The 17088-nt window shown below is 53.4% G+C and overlaps 1 protein-coding gene across 3 annotated transcripts in view; it reads right to left on the bottom strand.

Annotated features, from left to right (window-relative positions):
- Nucleotides 1–3149: 3149 nt before the first annotated feature.
- GRK6 (G protein-coupled receptor kinase 6) overlaps nucleotides 3150–17088 on the bottom strand; it is a 34717-nt gene continuing 20778 nt past the window's right edge. Inside the window, exons 2-16 of one of the 3 annotated variants that reach the window (XM_053567496.1) lie at nucleotides 14793–14888; nucleotides 13700–13812; nucleotides 13522–13599; nucleotides 13119–13219; nucleotides 12700–12792; nucleotides 12532–12595; nucleotides 12283–12423; nucleotides 11868–12058; nucleotides 11082–11119; nucleotides 10905–10994; nucleotides 9613–9821; nucleotides 9389–9526; nucleotides 5179–5316; nucleotides 4962–5096; nucleotides 3150–4317 (exon numbers count right to left, since the gene is read on the bottom strand). In XM_053567496.1, the coding sequence (XP_053423471.1) occupies nucleotides 4207–4317; nucleotides 4962–5096; nucleotides 5179–5316; nucleotides 9389–9526; nucleotides 9613–9821; nucleotides 10905–10994; nucleotides 11082–11119; nucleotides 11868–12058; nucleotides 12283–12423; nucleotides 12532–12595; nucleotides 12700–12792; nucleotides 13119–13219; nucleotides 13522–13599; nucleotides 13700–13812; nucleotides 14793–14844 (1692 nt within the window). In that variant the 5' untranslated portion in view covers nucleotides 14845–14888 and the 3' untranslated portion in view covers nucleotides 3150–4206. Of the gene's footprint in view, nucleotides 4782–4961; nucleotides 5097–5178; nucleotides 5317–9388; nucleotides 9527–9612; nucleotides 9822–10904; nucleotides 10995–11081; nucleotides 11120–11867; nucleotides 12059–12282; nucleotides 12424–12531; nucleotides 12596–12699; nucleotides 12793–13118; nucleotides 13220–13521; nucleotides 13600–13699; nucleotides 13813–14792; nucleotides 14889–17088 lie in introns of all 3 variants that reach the window. The other 2 variants (XM_053567497.1, XM_053567495.1) reach the window with 2 other exon arrangements.

Raw genomic sequence — 17088 nt, 5'->3', positions numbered from 1 at the left:
GATCAGTTTGGGACCTACCCTGTTTCCCTGAAAATAAGACATCCTCCAAAAATAAGACCTACTTACAGGAAAGATAAGACGTCCCCTGAAAATAAGAACCTAGCGCATCTTTGGAAGCACACCTTAAAATAAGACACTGTCTCATTTTCGGGGAAACAAGGTACAACTAATATCCCAGATCTGCCCTACATCCTCTTAACACTAAGTTAGCTGGAGGACAGTTCTGTCACTTGCAACCTTCCTACCTGGCCCACACATTCTAGGTGTGCGTGGTGTATGTATGTACATGCAGGGAGTACAAGCCCAACCTCATGTAAACCACACGGACAGAGAATGAGTGGCTCCCCAAAGGAAACTTGGGGTGCCACAGCTTCTACAGCGGGCTGCTGCCAGGCATGCTGGTGCACACCTATAATCCCAGCTACTCAGGAGGTTAAGGTGGGAAGACCATTTATCCCCAGGGGTTTAAGACTAGCCTGGGCAACATACTGGGACCCTCATCTCCACTCTAAACCACTAGAGCCCATCCAGATGTGTTTCTTTCCTGGACACATCTGGGTTTTTTTGTTTTCGAGACAGAGTCTCAAGCTGTCTCTGTGGGTAGAGTACTGTCATGTCACAGCTCACAGCAACCTCCAACTCTTGGGCTTAAGCGATTCTCTTGCCTCAGCCTCCCAAGTAGCTGGGACTACAGGCGCCCAGAAGGCCCAGCTATTTTTTTTTTTTCCAGCTATTCTTTTGTTGTTGCAGTTGTCATCATCTTTTTAGGTGGCCTGGGCTGGGTTCAAACCCACCACCCTCAGTGTATGTGGCCGGTGCCCTCCTGAACAAGCAACTGGCGCCACCAGCACATCTGGTTTTGTGTCCTGGAGGGCACCAACTCATTGCCAAAGAGCCCTCTCCCCCAGCCCCACCAGCTTTGGAGTTCTCTCTCGTATAGTGCTGATCACACTGGGCTCCACTGTTCCCACGTCTGCCTCCCTACCAGACTGAGCTCCAAGCTGGCAGGGGCCTCGTCTCCATCTGGGTCCCCAGCTTCCACCATAGAGCTGGGTTGGGAAGTGAGCTTAGTGAAGACTTGTTGGGAATTGAATTCTGGGAGTTTCCTCTGCCAAGGATCCACTGTGGTAAGAGCTGTTGAGTTTAGCCCTACTCAAGTTCCCCATGCCTCCCTAACCCAAGGGCCAGCTTGGCCAGCAGGTCTGGATCCACTTGTAGGCAGAGTCCCTCAGGGTGCTGCATGTCTATCTGGCATCTATTCACCTTTGTACACCTGCCCTGATAACTACCTAACAGGACCCTTCCCCCTTCCTCCCCCAAATACAGCCTGAGGCAAACACATCTCAGGCTGCAACCTTTTATTTTTGTAGAGACAGAGTTTCACTTTATTGCCCTCAGTAGAGTGCCATGGCGTCACACAGCTCATAGCAACCTCCAACTCCTGGGCTTAGGCGATTCTCCTGCCTCAGCCTCCCTAGTAGCTGGGACTACAGGCGCCCGCCACAACGTCCGGCTATTTTTTGTTGTTGTTTGGCAGGGGCTGTGTTTGAACCCGCCACCCTCAGTATATGGGGCCGGCGCCCTGCTCACTGAGCCACAGGCGCCGCCCTCAGGCTCCAACCTTAGGAAACAAGAGCAGGATGTGGCTTCCTCCCACCTTACAATAGTCATTTAACTAGCTGGAAGACCTTAAGGAAGCAGAGCCTCACCTGCTCACCCCATTTCCTGGAAGTTGAAAGGAAGTGAACATTACACACAAAAACTGGGCTGGCACAGAAAGCCACTTCTGCCAAGTTGGTGGTTAGGCATCTTCTGGCTGCTCTTAAGATAGTCAGCTTGGCACACAGTACTCCCTCCCCCTGCAATCAAGTCTTGTGGTGACTCGTAGGTTCCAGGGGGCTGAGGGGCCGTTTCAGTGGATTCTCATAACTGCCCCGCAAGGAAATGGGCACCATCTTTCCACAAGGGAAGGGCCTATACAAAGCCAGTTTGAAAAGTGGCCAGACTGGGAGTTGAACCCAGAACTGTCAACTCCAAAGCTCATGTGGCTTCTGTACTACAGACGTACTTATGGCAGTTACAGGGTATTCTTGGGGTGAGGGGGCTGGGGACCCTGGGAAGCTACAGAGCAGCAAGGGGTTTGGGAAATCTGGGTCAGACATGTGGTCAACAAGCTCTCACCTCCAAGTGTGTGCATAGGAGGGTCCCTGGAATATGCTCCCTAGTCCCCTTCCCCCAGGTAAATGCCTCCTTCAAGGCCTGGCCTAACTGCTAATCTTTTTTTTTTGAGACAGAGCCTCACTTTGCTGCCCTTGGTAGAGTGTTGTGGCATCACACAGCTCACAGCAACCTCAAACTCTTGGGCTCAAGTGATCCTCTTGCCTCAGCTTCCCAAGTAGCTGGGAAGCGCACGCCACAACACTCAGCTATTTTTTAGAGATGGGGTCTTGCTCTTGCTCTGGTCTTGAACTTCTGAGCTCAAGCAATCCACCAGCCTCAGTCTCCCAGAGTGCTAGGATTATAGGCATGAGCCATTGCTCCTGGCTTATAAACTGCTTATCCTGAGAACAGTTCCTGATGCCCAAGGAGACTGGTCCTTCTCACCCCTGCCAAAGCCATCTCCTCAGTATCACCAGCATCTAGGTTTTTGCCCACTCACATTTAGTGCTTCAAGGGCAAAACAAGAAGGATGGGTCTGTCACATGTCCCCCAACCTGGCCAGGTGCATGGCTGGCATTTAAGACAGACAGACCTGAGGCAGGTGTCCTGACCCAGCTTCCAACTCACTCCCCAGGCTGGTCCTGCTGAACATCTGGCAGCCAGGCCACCTTGGCCTTCAAGGGAAAGATACCAGCTAGGTCTGCCTCTCCAGCACAGAGACAGATGGGACCCATTTGGTACCCAAGGCCTCTGTCTTCAGGCTCCATTCATCCCATTTAAGAAATTAAGAAACCTGCTGGATGAGCCTAAAGGCCTGGATGCCTGGAGAGGCTACCTCAAAGTCACCCTTAGGGACTCCTGGGCCTTGGAAGGTCAGGACCCTTCCTCCCACCAGGCCCACCTCCAATCCCTTCCCACTTGCAGCTGGGCCAAGGAAGCAGAACTCCTGGAGCACCAGAAGCAAGAAAGAGGCAGGCGGGGCAGCTGGCCAGGTTTGTGCTTGGACTGTATTCACACATAGACACGTGGCAGCTTATACTGGACAAATGAGTAAGAAAAATTGGCTTTAAATACGGAAAACCAGGGCCCTGAAATCCCACACTACCCTAACACCGGGACCAGGACGTATATCACAGTCTGGGAAGGGCCACGACTAGGGCGTGGGGCTCAGGCACAGCCTTACCCTACCCTCTTCATACACTCACAGACACACAGACACACACAGACACACACACACACACACACTACCCCACACACACAACAGGGAGGGGCAGGTTATTGCTGGGCACATGTGTCTGTTATTATGAAGGGAGTCCGGAATGATTCAGGGTTAGCCAGGGACACCTCCACCCATGGCCTAGGTAGGGGCATTTCTGAAAGAGGCGTCTTCAGGACAGGGCCCAGCATCAAGGATGAGGCGCCTGGGAGCTGGAAGGCAGATGCATACACACCTGGCACAGGGTCTGATGGGCCTTGGGCCAGCCAATCTCTGCTCACACTTTGGCACAGACCTAGGGGACATGGGCCCCATATCCAGCTCTGACAAGCACTGAGAAGGGACTAAAATGGGCCCCAGAAAGTAGCAGCCTGAGCCCAGGGCGGCAGGGGCAGGCATGAGTCTCACTTGAAGGCCAATGGTGGCCAGCACATTGGGGGTCTGGCCCAGTCTTGGCCCATCCAAGCTGGGCCTGAGGCGCCTTGAGTTTGGCAGTGGCTCCTCTGCCAGCTCCCACTTTCTCAGCCAGGGCCCACTGTCCCAGGGAGCTGAGGCAGGGCTGCCAGGTCTAGAGTGGGAGTTAAGAACGTTTGGTTGCTATATACATTCGTACAAATACATAAATACAGAAAGTCCCGAGCTCCATGGAGGAGAGCTGAAGGGACGCACCTTTGTCCCAAGGAAGGCCCAGGCCTTGCCAAACTCAGCCAGGCCAGAGACTGAGGGGCAGAGGACACTGGGGACAGCTCCGGCTATTCCCCAGGCCACAACTCAAGTGGACAACAGGGAAGACCGCTGTGCAAAACTGTAAACAGCGCTCGGAGTAGCTGCTACCGCCAGCCGCTGGTGGGCGCCTCAGACTGGGGGCTAGAGGCGAGTGGGGAGCTCGAGTCGAGTGGGGAGCTCTTCCTCACTGTCACTGCAGTTCCCACAGCAATCCTGTAGGGAAGGGGAAGACACGGAGGGAGAGAGGCAGAGCGGGTGCCATTAGCCACCAGGGACCACACGTAGGGCCACCCCTGCTGGGGCAGGCCAGAAGCTCCCAAGGTCATGCTCTGGGGAAGGGCTGCCCATGAGGGGCCTGGAGCAGCAGCTCAGGCCACACATGGGTGGGTGTCAAGGCAGAAGTTGCTGGCAATAGACTGAGGGGGTCTGGGTGGATCCCAGTGTCTGCCAGGGCCAGGCCTTCATCCAGCCCTCTCTCTGAAGCCAGTGGAGGCAGAGCATGGCGTAAGACTAAGCAAGGCTGGTAGCTCAAAGGGGCCAGGGTGCAGGAAACCGAAGCAGTGGGTGGGAGTGGGGGGGACGGGCACCAGACTTCTTTCTCCCACATCTTGCCTCTGCCATGGAAGGGCTGCCCGTGGCTCCCCGAGGCCAACCCACGGGGAGCCCACACTGCTCACCTCTGGAAAGAGAAAAGAGGCCATGAGCCCAGCCAGGGGTGGGGGACAGGTGGGAATGAGGCCAGAGACCCTGGGCACCGCGGGCAGGGCTGGAGGATACACATGCGGGCACCGGCTCTGCCTCCCACCCGCTGTCTCCCAGAACCAGCTGGAGGCCCAGGCAGCCTACGACAGGGGCTCACCTGGCGGCTGAAGAGTCTTTGCAGCAGCCCCTTCTTGGGTGGTGCAGGCGGCTGGCCCTTCCAGTCCAGGTCTGGGGGAACTGAACCATCCAGCCCAAAGACATTCAGCTCTTGGAAGCACTCCGTCTCTACCATCTGTCGGGGAACAGGCGGCTGTGAAGGCTGTCCCAAGGGGCTATGCCCTGGAGCCCACTCCACCAGTAGGGTAGGCCCCTACCTCATTCTGCCAAGGGATGGGCACACTGCCTGTAGCAAACTTCTGGTAGAAGTCCTGGTCGGCAGGCTCCAGCTCCACACCTTTGACTGTGGAGAACTGTTCAATGTCCAGAACATCCTTGCAATAAATAGCTTGGGGCTGCAGGGAGGGCAGCACAGAGGCAGTGATCAGATGGGAAACACACACACACACAGAACAAACCTGTCTTATTCTGGCCTTGGCCTGGTGCTGCCTTGATACCCAGTGACTCTCTGGTTTAGAGTCAAAAACTAGGAGATAGGCGCTCTTCCCAAGCACAGCAGCCGCTTCTCTCTGAAGTCCAGTCTCCCCCTCTGTAAACCGGGACTGTTATTATCCCTCACTGCTTAGTGACTGAATGAGGCTGTGTAAAGGCCGGTGCTGGGATGTCCCCCCTCACATGCACAGCTTCTGGGTGTACAACTGGAGCACAGAGAGTAGGCCGAGTCTCAGGTGGCCCTCAGCAGGGCACAGCCATACAGGGCCTAGAGCTGATTGGGTCCCTACCCCGAGATGTCCGGTCTTGCTCTGACTCCTCTCCCAATCAGATAATTGGTAGACTCCTACCATTCCACCCCCTAGGCCCCTGTGAGAGCCCACCTCAGCTCCAGGAGGCCACTTTCTTTCTCCTCTTGACATTGTTTCCCAAATCCCTCTACTAAGGATGTCAAAGTGTCATCGTCATGGGCCAGGCACTGTGGCTTGTGCCTGTTATCCCAGAATTTTGGGAGGCCGAGGTTGGAGGATCGCCTGAGCCCAGGAGTTGGACATTGCAGTTAGCTGTAATGACGCCACTGCACTGTAGCCGAGTGATAGAGCAAGACCCTGTCCCTAAAAAAATTTTTTTTTTTTTGGTTTTTTGGCCGGGGCTGGGTTTGAACCCGCCACCTCCGGCATATGGGACCGGCGCCCTACTCCTTGAGCCACAGGCGCCGCCCTAAAAAAATTTTTTTTTTTTTTTTTTTTGGCCGGGGCTGGGTTTGAACCCGCCACCTCCGGCACATGGGACCGGCGCCCCACCCACTGAGCCACAGGAGCCGCCCTAAAAAAATTTTTTTTAAACATCATCATTATGTTAAATGGTGCAGCCTCTTTGGAAAACAGTCTGGTAGTTCCCCAAAAGGTTAACATAGTTACTGTATGACCTGGTAATTCTACTCCTAGGTACATACTGAAAGAAATGACACCTGTCCATACAAAAACTTGTACATAAATGTTCATTATTTATAATAGCCAAAAACAACCCTAATGTCTATCAACTTATGAATAAATTAGCAAAATGTGATATCATCCATTCAATGGAATATTCAGCTTTAAAAAAAGAAGTACTGATCTCTGCTACAACATGAATTAACCCTAAAAACATCATGCTAAGTGCAATAAGTCAGACACAGAGGACCACATATGATTCCATATATGTGGAATATCCAGAAATGGCAAATATATAGAAACAAGATAGTAGGTTAGTGACTGTCAGGAGCCAAGGGAAGGGAAGAATGGGGAATGACTAATAAGGACATGGGTACAAGTCTTTTGGGGGAGGGCACTGGTGATGAAAATATTCTAGGCTTGGTGCTCACAGCAGAGTGGTTACAGCACCAGCCACATACACTGAGGGTGACGGGTTCAAACCCGGCCCAGGCCAGCTAAACAACAACTGCAACAAAAAAAATAGCCGGGTGTTGTGGCAGGCGCCTGTTAGTCTCAGGTAGGGAGGCTAAGGCAAGAGAATCGGTTGGGCCCAGGAATTTGAGGTCGCTGTGAGCTGTAATGCCATGGCACTCTACCGAGGGCGACATAGTGAGACTGTCTTAAAAAAAAAAAAAAAAAAGGGCATGGCCTGTGGCTCAAAGGAGTACGGCATCAGCCCCATATACCAGAGGTAGTGGGTTCAAACCTGGCCCCGGCCAAAACTGCAAAATATTCTAAGATTTATTGTGGTGATGGTACACAGCTCTCAGCTACTAAAAGAGGCAATGAAATGCACATTTTCTTTTTTTTTTTTTGAGACAGAGTCTCAGGCTGTTGCCCTGAGTAGAGTGCTGTGGCGTCATAGCTCACAGCAACCTCCAACTTGGGCTCAAGGGATCCTCTTGCCTCAGTTTTTTTTTTTTTTCTATTTTTAGTAGAGACGGGGGTCTCGCTTTTTCTTTGTTGTTGTTGTTCAGGCTGGTCTCGAACTCATGAGCTCAAGCAATCTACCCACCTCAGCCTCCCAGAGTGCTTGGATTACAGGTGTGAGCTACCAAGTCAGGCCCAAACTTAAGTTCTTTTTTTGTGTGTGTGTGTGGTTTTTGGCCGGGGCTGGGTTTGAACCTGCCACCTCCGGCATATGGGACTGGCGCCCTACTCCTTGAGCCACAGGCGCCGCCCGAAATGCACATTTTCAATGGATGAATTGTATGGTATGTGAATTAAATCTCAATAAAGATGTTAAAAAATATATCATCAACTTGCTTTTCATCTACTGCTTCTAAAAAGTTAAACTCTGGAGCACTGATTTTATCTCTAACTCTGAACAGCAGATCCAGAGGCAGTGGGAGAATTTCAAGATTAAATGAGACGATGTGCACAGGAAGTAGGGATAAAATTGAGCAGCAGTGCCAGCCTGACAGAAGCTGATGAAAGTCAGACTCACTGGGTTCGAGTCCCTATGAAAACCACCTTTTGCGGTCCCAGTGAGGCCCACGTGAGCCAGTCATTCAGAGGTGCAGGCTCTGGTAGAGCCCCATCTCACTTAGAATGTGCCCATACCTCTGTACCTGCACACGTTCACTCTAGCCACACAGGCCTCCTGGCTGCTGTTCACCTCACAGGGCCAAGCCTGCCTCAGAACTGCAATGCCTGGCTGTCCCTTCTGCCTGGAATGCTCACACCCCAAATCTTGGCATGGCTCTCGCCTTTGTGTATTTAAGTTTCTGCCTAACCATCAGCTCCTCAAGACCACCCTGTTTAAAAATAACTACCCCTCATCAAAAATACCACCCCCCATCATTCTCTGCCTTCGTCTTAGCCTGCTGTAGTTTTCTTTGTCACACTTACAGTTACCTGAAATTCTTTTTTGCTTATTGCTTCATTTGGGTGTGTCTCCCCCCTACAACACAAGGGCAGGACTGAGTCCTGCAGAGCTCATTCTCCCCAAAGTCTGGCACATACAGGCACTTAACTATTTGTAGAATGAATAAATTCTGTGTGGTTGACAGCCATCAACCTGGCCTGCATATCCCCTTCAGGCCTCCTTGGTTTTCCTAGTGAACTGTCAATCAGAGGACCCAGTCCTTATAGAAATGGGAGGGGATCTGCACATGAGCTAAATCTCGGCCAATCAGAAATTTCTCTGAGACTTTACACACAGGGAAATCTAAATTCAGTGGGAGGGAAATAGTCAACAGGTTGAAACAGAGACAAGAGCCTGGCAACACAGCATGAAACCTTGATGTTGGCCCTACTCTGGGACTTTCTAGCCAAATGAACCAATAAACTCCATGTTGGGCTCAAGTGAGTTTGAGTTGGGTTTCTGCCACTTGGAATCTAATGACTAGAGGACATTCTTGCCTGCTAGGTACCTGACCCATTGAGATGCTCAATAGATGTGTGAGACGCTCTAAGAGCAAGTGTCCTGCACACAGAGGGACAATCAGCTCAACAGCCCTCCCCCTGCTGGCAACAGTAGCCTGGCTTTTCTCTGGGGAACTAACCTCTCCTATCAGCAGCAGTCTAAATAGGGACAGGACACAGGCATGGCCAGTGAAGGACCTCTGTGCTATCAAGGGCAATGACCATCAGCCCTTTTTTACACCCTTTTAGGATTTCTTTTGAAATTATTGGGCAAAAGGTACTTTGTCAACTGGTGTGGCTGAGCTGGAGAATGTGGGCCTATGTTGCTGATAGCCACCAGTACACCCTGGAGACAGCTGCCCAAAAGCGAAGACTATACACCAGACAGTACAATGGGGAGGGAGGAGTGAGGGGAGAAAAGAGGAGAATGGAGGAAGAGGGAGAGAGACAAAGAGAGAATTCCTATAATACTGGTGGAGCTAAAAGCTGGACCTGTCCTGGGGCTTTTCAATTTTGTGAATTATCTTTTTTTTGTTTGGTTGGTTAAGCCACTAGGTGGGGTTTTCTGACACTTGCACTGAAAGTGTCCCAGCCACAGCTTGGCCCTACCCTCAGCAGGGGTGAGTGCACTCACATCAGGCTTGAAGGGTGGCTCTAGCATACCGGCTCCCAGCCGTTTGAAGTTCAGCTTCTTGAAGAGAGGATGCTCCTTCACCTCCCGGGCGCTGCCCCCACGACAACCCAGGCGCTCGGCAGGGTCCTTACAGAGGAGCTATGACAGGGCAGAGGTGGGTAGGTGGGTGGGAGAGGCCACCCACTTTCAGCCCTGGCTGATCAGCCTTCTGCCGGTTGCCATACCTGGGAACAGAGTGAGCGGGCCTGCAGGGAAAAGCGCTCTGAATACTCTTCGGGCACCTCCTTCACTAGCCGCTCCACCTCCTCCCTCTTGATCTTCTTTTTTCTCTGCTGGAAGGGCGACTGACCAGCGATCATCTCATACAAGAGGCAGCCTAGCGCCCACCAGTCAGGGCTGAATGTGTACCGCTCATTCTTCACCACCTCCGGAGCTGGGCGGGTGGCATGAGATTAGGGCTAGGCGGGAGGCGGGAGCAGACCCTCAGGCCCCAGGAACACCCAAGAGTGTTGCTCAGACGGGGATCCACTCAAACCCCCACTGTCCAGGCAGGTAGTGGTGGCAGCTTGGCGGGTACCCCAGCAAGAAGGACAGCATATGCCCCATCAGAGGGATGGGATGTGACCCTGCAGAAGGCCACACCCAGGATGCCCAGGCCAGCAGATTTTTCAAGAGAAGCCAGAAATCCGTAATTTTTTTATGATACACTGTCTGGCTTATTAAATGTTGGCAACCAATTCAAATTGTTCTAAAAACAATTTGATTTAAATACAAATGTAGGCCAAGCTGGGCCCACGTGGCTACCAGTTTGCAACTTCTGGATTTAACATCAGAGAGAAGAGAGAAGGAGGAAACTCCTATTTTCTGAATCCCTCCTACCTGCCAGGGCAGCCACGTGGGGAGCTTTCCCTCTACTATCTCTTTTCATCTTCCAGGCAACCCTGGGAGGCAGGTATGATGATAGCTCTACAGTTGAGCAAAGTGAGGCTGGGAGAAGTAGTGTCTGTTTGGCTCAAGGCCACAAAAAAGGCAAGAGGTGGTGCCTGCAGAGCCAGTCCCTGAGGGGACTATGGGGCTACTGGCCTCCTCTACATAGGGGCAAACCTACTCCAAGCATGGGAAATTTGGGGAGGGCTAGCCCTGGGCCATGAAAACAAGTTTGAGTCCCCCTCCTCCATCACTGGTGGCCACCCCCAGTGAATGGAGAAAGACTCAAGTGAACTAGGGGTTTAGTAAGTATTTAGTGAATCAAAGATGTGGATCCACAGTTCTGTGGGACCCCGGTTGAGTCTTGGTCTCCTAATCTCTAAAAGGGAACATCAGTATGGGCCCTTGCCTACTGAGGAAGGGAGGCACAGGAGACTTCCAGACAGGAGGAGGAAGGGAGGCATAGGAGACTTCCAGACAGGAGGAGGAAGGGAGGTATAGGAGACTTCCAGACAGGAGGAGGGAGGATTGGGCCCATGACAGGGAGGGGATCTGGGAGGCCAGGGGACCAGTGCAGGGGAAGACTTACCCATGTAGCCCACAGTGCCCACTCGGCCTTTGATGGTCTGGCCCTCGGGCACATGCACAGCCAGTCCCAGGTCAGAGATGCGGATGTGGCCTGAAATCAGGTGGAGAAACAGGAGGGCCCGTGAGCAGGCCAGACCTCCACATCCCACCCCACCCTCCCCTGGGTCTTCCCACCCACCATGGTCATCCAGCAGAATGTTCTCTGGCTTCAGGTCCCTGTGAGGAGAGAAGGGCAGGGGCAGATGCAGCTCAGCTTGCCAGGGAGCCAGACATGGCCAGCCCCCGGCTCACCCACCTCGTGAGACTGGGTGTAGAGTGAGATGCATGACCCTTTTTCTGCCAGGGTGACAGATAGCCTAGACTCAAGGGAGCGGATGAAGGACCTTCATAGCTAGGACTCCTAGAACTCTCCAGAAAGGGCCTTGTTCACTCCTGGTGTAGAGCTCTCTGCCCTTTGGTGGCTGACTCTACCTTTCCTTTCTGTCAACCGGGACTACTAATCCATCCTCTCACGGGGCTGCTGTAAGGCTCAAATGAAGTCACTGCCAATAATCATAACCAGAGTTCTCCACTACCAAGTGCTGTGCACTGGGCTCTGTGCCAGGAACTTTTAATTTTAACCACCTTATCTCACTGGGCCCTTACAACAACCTGGGAGGTAGAAATTATGGTCTGTTATCCAGAAAAAAAAGCAGTACTCGGGGCAGGGAGCTGACTGGCCCAAAGTCACACAGAGACAGTGACCAAGCTGAGAGTCCCTAGGCCATATCCCAAAGCCTAAGTCTGTGCTGCCTAGTGTGTGGGTATTGATGGTCCCCCATTCCTCCACCACCAGCCCTGCCAGCACTGGCATGATGACTGGCTACAGCCCCAGGAATATTTCACTGTCTGGCCTGATCAGCAGCCTCGGCCACTCCACCTGTGGCTGGCTGCCGTCCCGGCAGGGAAGGGCTGAGGCCCCCACCTGTACACAATGCGCTCCCGGTGCAGGTCCTCCAGACCACAGCAGATTTCAGCAGCGTAGAAGACAGCACGTGCTTCAGGGAAGCCAGCCTGGCCCATGTGGTAGATGTGGAACTTGAGGTCACCTCCATTCATCAGGGTCAGCACTAAGCACAGGGCATCCTTGGTCTCATAGGCATAGGCCAAGCTCACCTGTGGCCAAGGGGACCAGAGTCCTCAGGCAGGAGCTATTGGGCTGCCTGGTGGTGGGCTAACATCAGCCACCCAAAAGATTCTTCTCAATGCCACTCCTTGGGGTCCAGCCTGCTTCCCAGGCCTGGTGCCAACACCCCAACCGCCCTTCACAGCAGCACCCAGGCGGGCAGCAGGAGCCCGCGTGGCTGAGGGGAAGGGAGAGGTCTCCTTTCTGTACTTACTACAAACCTACTGTTCACTTTCTCCAGGATCTGCTTTTCGTTGAGCGCCATGGCCTCCCCTTTCCGCTTCTTGATCCGCTTCTTCTCCAGCTTCTTGCAGGCGTACATCTTGCCTGTTGCCCGTACCTGGCAGGCACACACCTGTGGCCAGGGTAGAGAGGGACAAATGGGGGCCAGTGATATCTTGCTGGGAGTGTAGGGGCTGGTCCAGGGCCCACCCTACCCTGTGCACTCAGCCTTCCCACTCACCTCCCCAAAGCCACCTTTGCCCAGGACTCGGTACTGCCTGAAGGTGTTTTTGGTCACTGGCTGCCTGTGGGTACAGGGTAGGGGAGCAAATGCTGGTCGAGAAAAGTCCAAGGCCCACGAAGAACTCCAGTGACCTAGTTATCAGGGCCCAGCCTTTAAAGAGCTCACCTTTCTAGCCACTTCCATTGCAGGAAACGGTTGAAGTAGATGCTGTCGAGGTAGTCGGCAAAAGGGGCCACGCTCAGGTACTCGTGGGTCAGCCTGTGAGGGAAGGAAGGCATAGCTTGCCAGTCAGCCCTGACACCCCAGGCTCTTGCTTGCTGGGCCAGGCCTCCCATTATGTGTGTGCTCAGCCCACAAGACAGTATCGTCAGCCAATCCTCCTGCTAACCTACCAAGCAGGGAGACACATATCCCATGCCAAAGCTGAGGAGGCTATTGAGATGGGAGGCATCCTGTCAAGGTCACTCAGCAGAGCCAAAGCCAGGGTGAGAAGCTGAGCTCCCTCACCAGCCAATGTTCAGAGCCTTCCCAGCCCGTAGAAGCCCCCTCCTGTGGGTACAGTTCCCCAGCTATGAGGGGCTTACCGGGTAAGTTCCTGGAAGAGGTCTTTGCAGGGCCCCTGCTCCAGCTGCTGAGCACAGTTAGTCACTAGCTGCCGAGGGACCTCAGGGATGAGGTCGGGACCCTGGGGACAGGCACAGACTGGTCAGTGCAGGGAGTTCCCTTGGATGGCTGCCCACTCCCAGGTCAGAGATGTCTGATATCTCAGGCCAGTGGTATGCCAACCTGCTAGTCTGCTGAATACCCTTTCTGAGGCAGAGTGAAGCAGAGCCCCTGGGTGCCACCCACCCCCAAGCTTGGCCTACCCCTAAGGTTGTGTGTCAGCAATGCTGCCTGGAGCAGCGCCAGAGTACTCTGCCCAAGCTGTGGTCACTCTTCTCCTTGTCACTACCTATGCCTGTCATCTCTCAATCACTGCTCACTCACCGTTTGGCTCAGAAAATTCTGCATTAACCGCCGCCCACATGCCTTCCGCTTCTCATCAGGGGTCACTTCATACTCAGCCTGCAGGGTGGGAGGCAGAGAGGCTTGGGGTCTGGAAAGATGGGGCACGTGGGGGTCAAAACCTCTGCCCACCCTCAGTATTGGGCTGCTCTGCACTCACCACCCCATCCAGGAAGGCAATGCAGCGGGTCAGCTCGGGCCTTGTTGCACAGAACTCACGGAACAGCAGGCGGCCGATGGGCTGCCGCTCACACAGGCTGTGGTAGTCACGCTCTACAGACAGAGATTGGAGCTGCTGGGGTCACAACCTTGAAGCCCATTGGCTGGGTGCTCCTGCCCACACCACTGGGCCCTAGGCCTCAGCAGCAGCTTCAGCCCTGCAGTGTGGTGGCCATGATCTCCTGTGACCCCTCCGCACAACTGTGAGGTAGGCTCTACCATTATTCCCAACAGAGCTTAGGGCTGTGAGGCCCAGAGAGGTTAACCGACTAGTTCAGTGTTACACAGCCAGAAGTCTGTCTACAGAGCCCAAACTTCCATATGCTCCCCATTCGTTGGCTCCCGAATTACACGACTTGCATATGTCACAGTGCTGGGGTTGGGTGTGATCTGTGAGGTTCCGGCCTGACCCGGCTGGGGCCAGGCCCACACCTACTGCTTGCCTGGCGAAAGTATGAGAGGAAGCTGTGGCTTCCGGCGTGCTCTCAGCTGGGCCTCCTCCCCAGGAGGTGGAAGTAGTCATGGTACTTTGCTCACAAGCCATCTGAGAGACCCTGAACCACCCTGGGTGCTACTCAGACCTGGGGCCTTGGCTAAGATAGTCTGGGCCCTTCTGTCCCCTCTTAGAAGTAACCCCATCACACTGCCTAGACCGGGGTCTTCTGGGCACACCAGGGGTGGGCTCCCAAGGTGATCAATCTGTGGCTTGGCTCAGCACCCACTGCTCCCTCTGTCCTATGGGCCCTAGTCACCTGGGCTGGCTCTCTTTGCAAGGACTGATTTTTCCTTTCTCAGCTTCTCTCAGGCCACCCCCCAGTTACACCTGCCCTACTCTCCACACCCACTTCAGCCGCCCCCAGCAGTGCCTGCATGCTCTTTGCCCTCCACCCATTCCAAGCCCAGGAACTGAAACTGGGTGGGGTGGAGCAGCCTCCATCTTCCTACTCACTGGACCCCTAATCCTGCCCCTTTGCCCGAGGGCATGGTCTCAGGGAAGACGCCCCCAGCACCCCCAATCTCTGCCCAGGTCTCACCGAGGCTGAGACGTAGCTCTTCGCACTGGCTGATGTGGGGGAACTGTAACATCTGCCGCCATTTTTTGCTTTTGCCTTTGCGATTCCCACCACCACCTGTGGGAGCAATCAGGCACTGGTTTAAGTCCTGTTCTTCCCCCACACCCAACCTCATTGTGGTCCAGAGGTCTTCAAGTTCTAGCTCACCCCAGGAAGTACCTCAGGCCTTCCCTCTCCACTCTCTGGCATGCCCTTGCTGCATTCCAGGGCACACATCTGCCTGGGACCTCCTACTAGGGGCTCTCAGGATAGGAGAGCCAAGATGGTCAGTGAGGCCACTGAGGGGAGGATTGTGTTCCAAGTGGCTCGATCAAGGGGTCCAACCTCAGCTACTTCCCATCAGGTAGGAGTTGCCCAGGTAAAGAAAGTAGAGAAGGACATCATAATAGTGGGAACTACGTAAGTCAAGGCCCAGAAGGGAGAGATTCTAGGACACGTGAGACACATCAGGGCAGAGGGCACCCTGGCACTGGGGGCTCCCAGGCCTTTGGCCTCACATTAGAGCTATCAGAGCATCAAGGGAGGTGTGGGCAGGTGGACTGGCACTCAGGAGCCCATCCCTTGTACACAGGGGTTTCTCTGGTCCCAACACCTGCCTTGTTTTACCTAGTTGAGTCCCTATCTGTAGCTGCTGCAATCATAGCAGTAGTCCAAATGCCTACAGAGCCCAACGGGTATGGTAAATGTGGGCCAGATGTGAGACAATAGGGAGTGGTGGGGAGTGTGGTGATTGTTGCTTGATTGTCGCTAAGTAGGTTTCAGGCTCAGTGTGGGCAGTTCTGATTTTTCAAAAGCAGCTGGAAATCTGGACTGTTACATGAAATACAATGTTTCCTATTTTATTTTTAAATGAAAAATAAAAAACTAGCTGGGTGCCTGTAGCTCAATGGCTAGGGTGCTAGCCACATACACCAGAGCTGGTGGGTTCGAATCCAGCCTGGCCCTGCCAAATAACAATGACAATTACAACCAAAAAATAGCCAAGCATTGTGGCGGGTGCCTGTAGTCCCAGCTACTTGGGAGGCTGAGGCAAGAGAATCGCTTGAGCCCAAGAGTTTGAGGTTGCTGTGTACTGTGAGCACTCTACCCAGGGAGACATAGTGAGACTCTGTCTCAAAAAAAATAAATAAAATAAAAATAAAAAACCTCACTGTAGCCAAATAAAGAAATGCATCAGAGAGCTAGCTAGACATGGTCTTGGGCCATCAGGTTGGAAATGGTGGAAGGGGCCTAAGTCTTAGAGTCTCACAGACCAGGTTTGAATCTCCAATTCACATTTTTGGCCATCACTTATGTCCAACACCCAATAAGGTTGTGGCAAGAGGCAGGCCCAGCTCCAACAACTTAGTGGCAACCTCAGGCAACCACCTTCCCTTGCTGGGCCTCAGTTCCCCTCTGGTTTTCCAGCCCTGTTTTCCTCTAGCTGGGGTGGAGGCAGGTGGTACAGGAGGAGGAGCTACCTTCTAGGGAGTGGGCAGGGCTGGTTCCCTTGATGGCTTCCTGACCTAAGCTGCCTGGAGAAGGAAGTGTTGCAGGGCCCCATTGAGAAACATACTAGTAGACTTTGGCAGCCTGCAGCCTGCACCCTTGCACCCTGCATACCCCATAGCCATTGCCTCACTGTCAATGAGCAACAGACCCCCACGCCCAACCCAGGGCAAGGCTTCCTCAGAAGGGGAACTCCTCCCCCACCGAGGTCCCTCACCCAACCCTCCATCCGCCTAAATCCTCAGCAGTTACTTCCTCCTCCCCCTCCTCCCAGCCACATCAAGGCAGCAGCAAAGAGTCACATGCAAATATCCTGTCCTGGGCTGCAGTCAGTGGGGCTCCTCTCCAACCTATGCTGGCCTCCTCCTCTGCCTCTGGGTGTCTGGAAGGGAAGGAGGACTGAGCAAGGGGCTCACATCCCTAGTGTAGTCCCTCTCTTTCCTCTGCCAGATTAGGACCAATTTCATGATAAAACTGAAGCCCTGAAGTGAAGAATCAATTTGATCAGACAGCCTGCAAGTGACAGTGGCAGGATTCATACCCAGCTCCTCACAATCCAAGCTCCTTTCCTATTTCCAACATGCCTGTTATCTATTAGGTACCAACTTGTATACGTATACCAAGGGTTCTCAAACCAATTAGGGCCTAGATAACTTAGGAAGGTGGCAATAGCCCTCGCCCTAAGCTGTTAGCCTGCTCATGAAATGATTCTGATGCAGCCATGGATCTGGTTCAGGACTCAGTGCCAATCAGGATTTACTTTTGTCTT

The sequence above is a fragment of the Nycticebus coucang genome, chromosome 17, assembly GCF_027406575.1.
Source record: "Nycticebus coucang isolate mNycCou1 chromosome 17, mNycCou1.pri, whole genome shotgun sequence".
Classification (NCBI taxonomy): domain Eukaryota; kingdom Metazoa; phylum Chordata; class Mammalia; order Primates; family Lorisidae; genus Nycticebus; species Nycticebus coucang.
The sequence above is the reverse complement of the archived record's forward strand: the minus strand, read 5'-3'. Positions and strand labels throughout refer to the sequence as shown.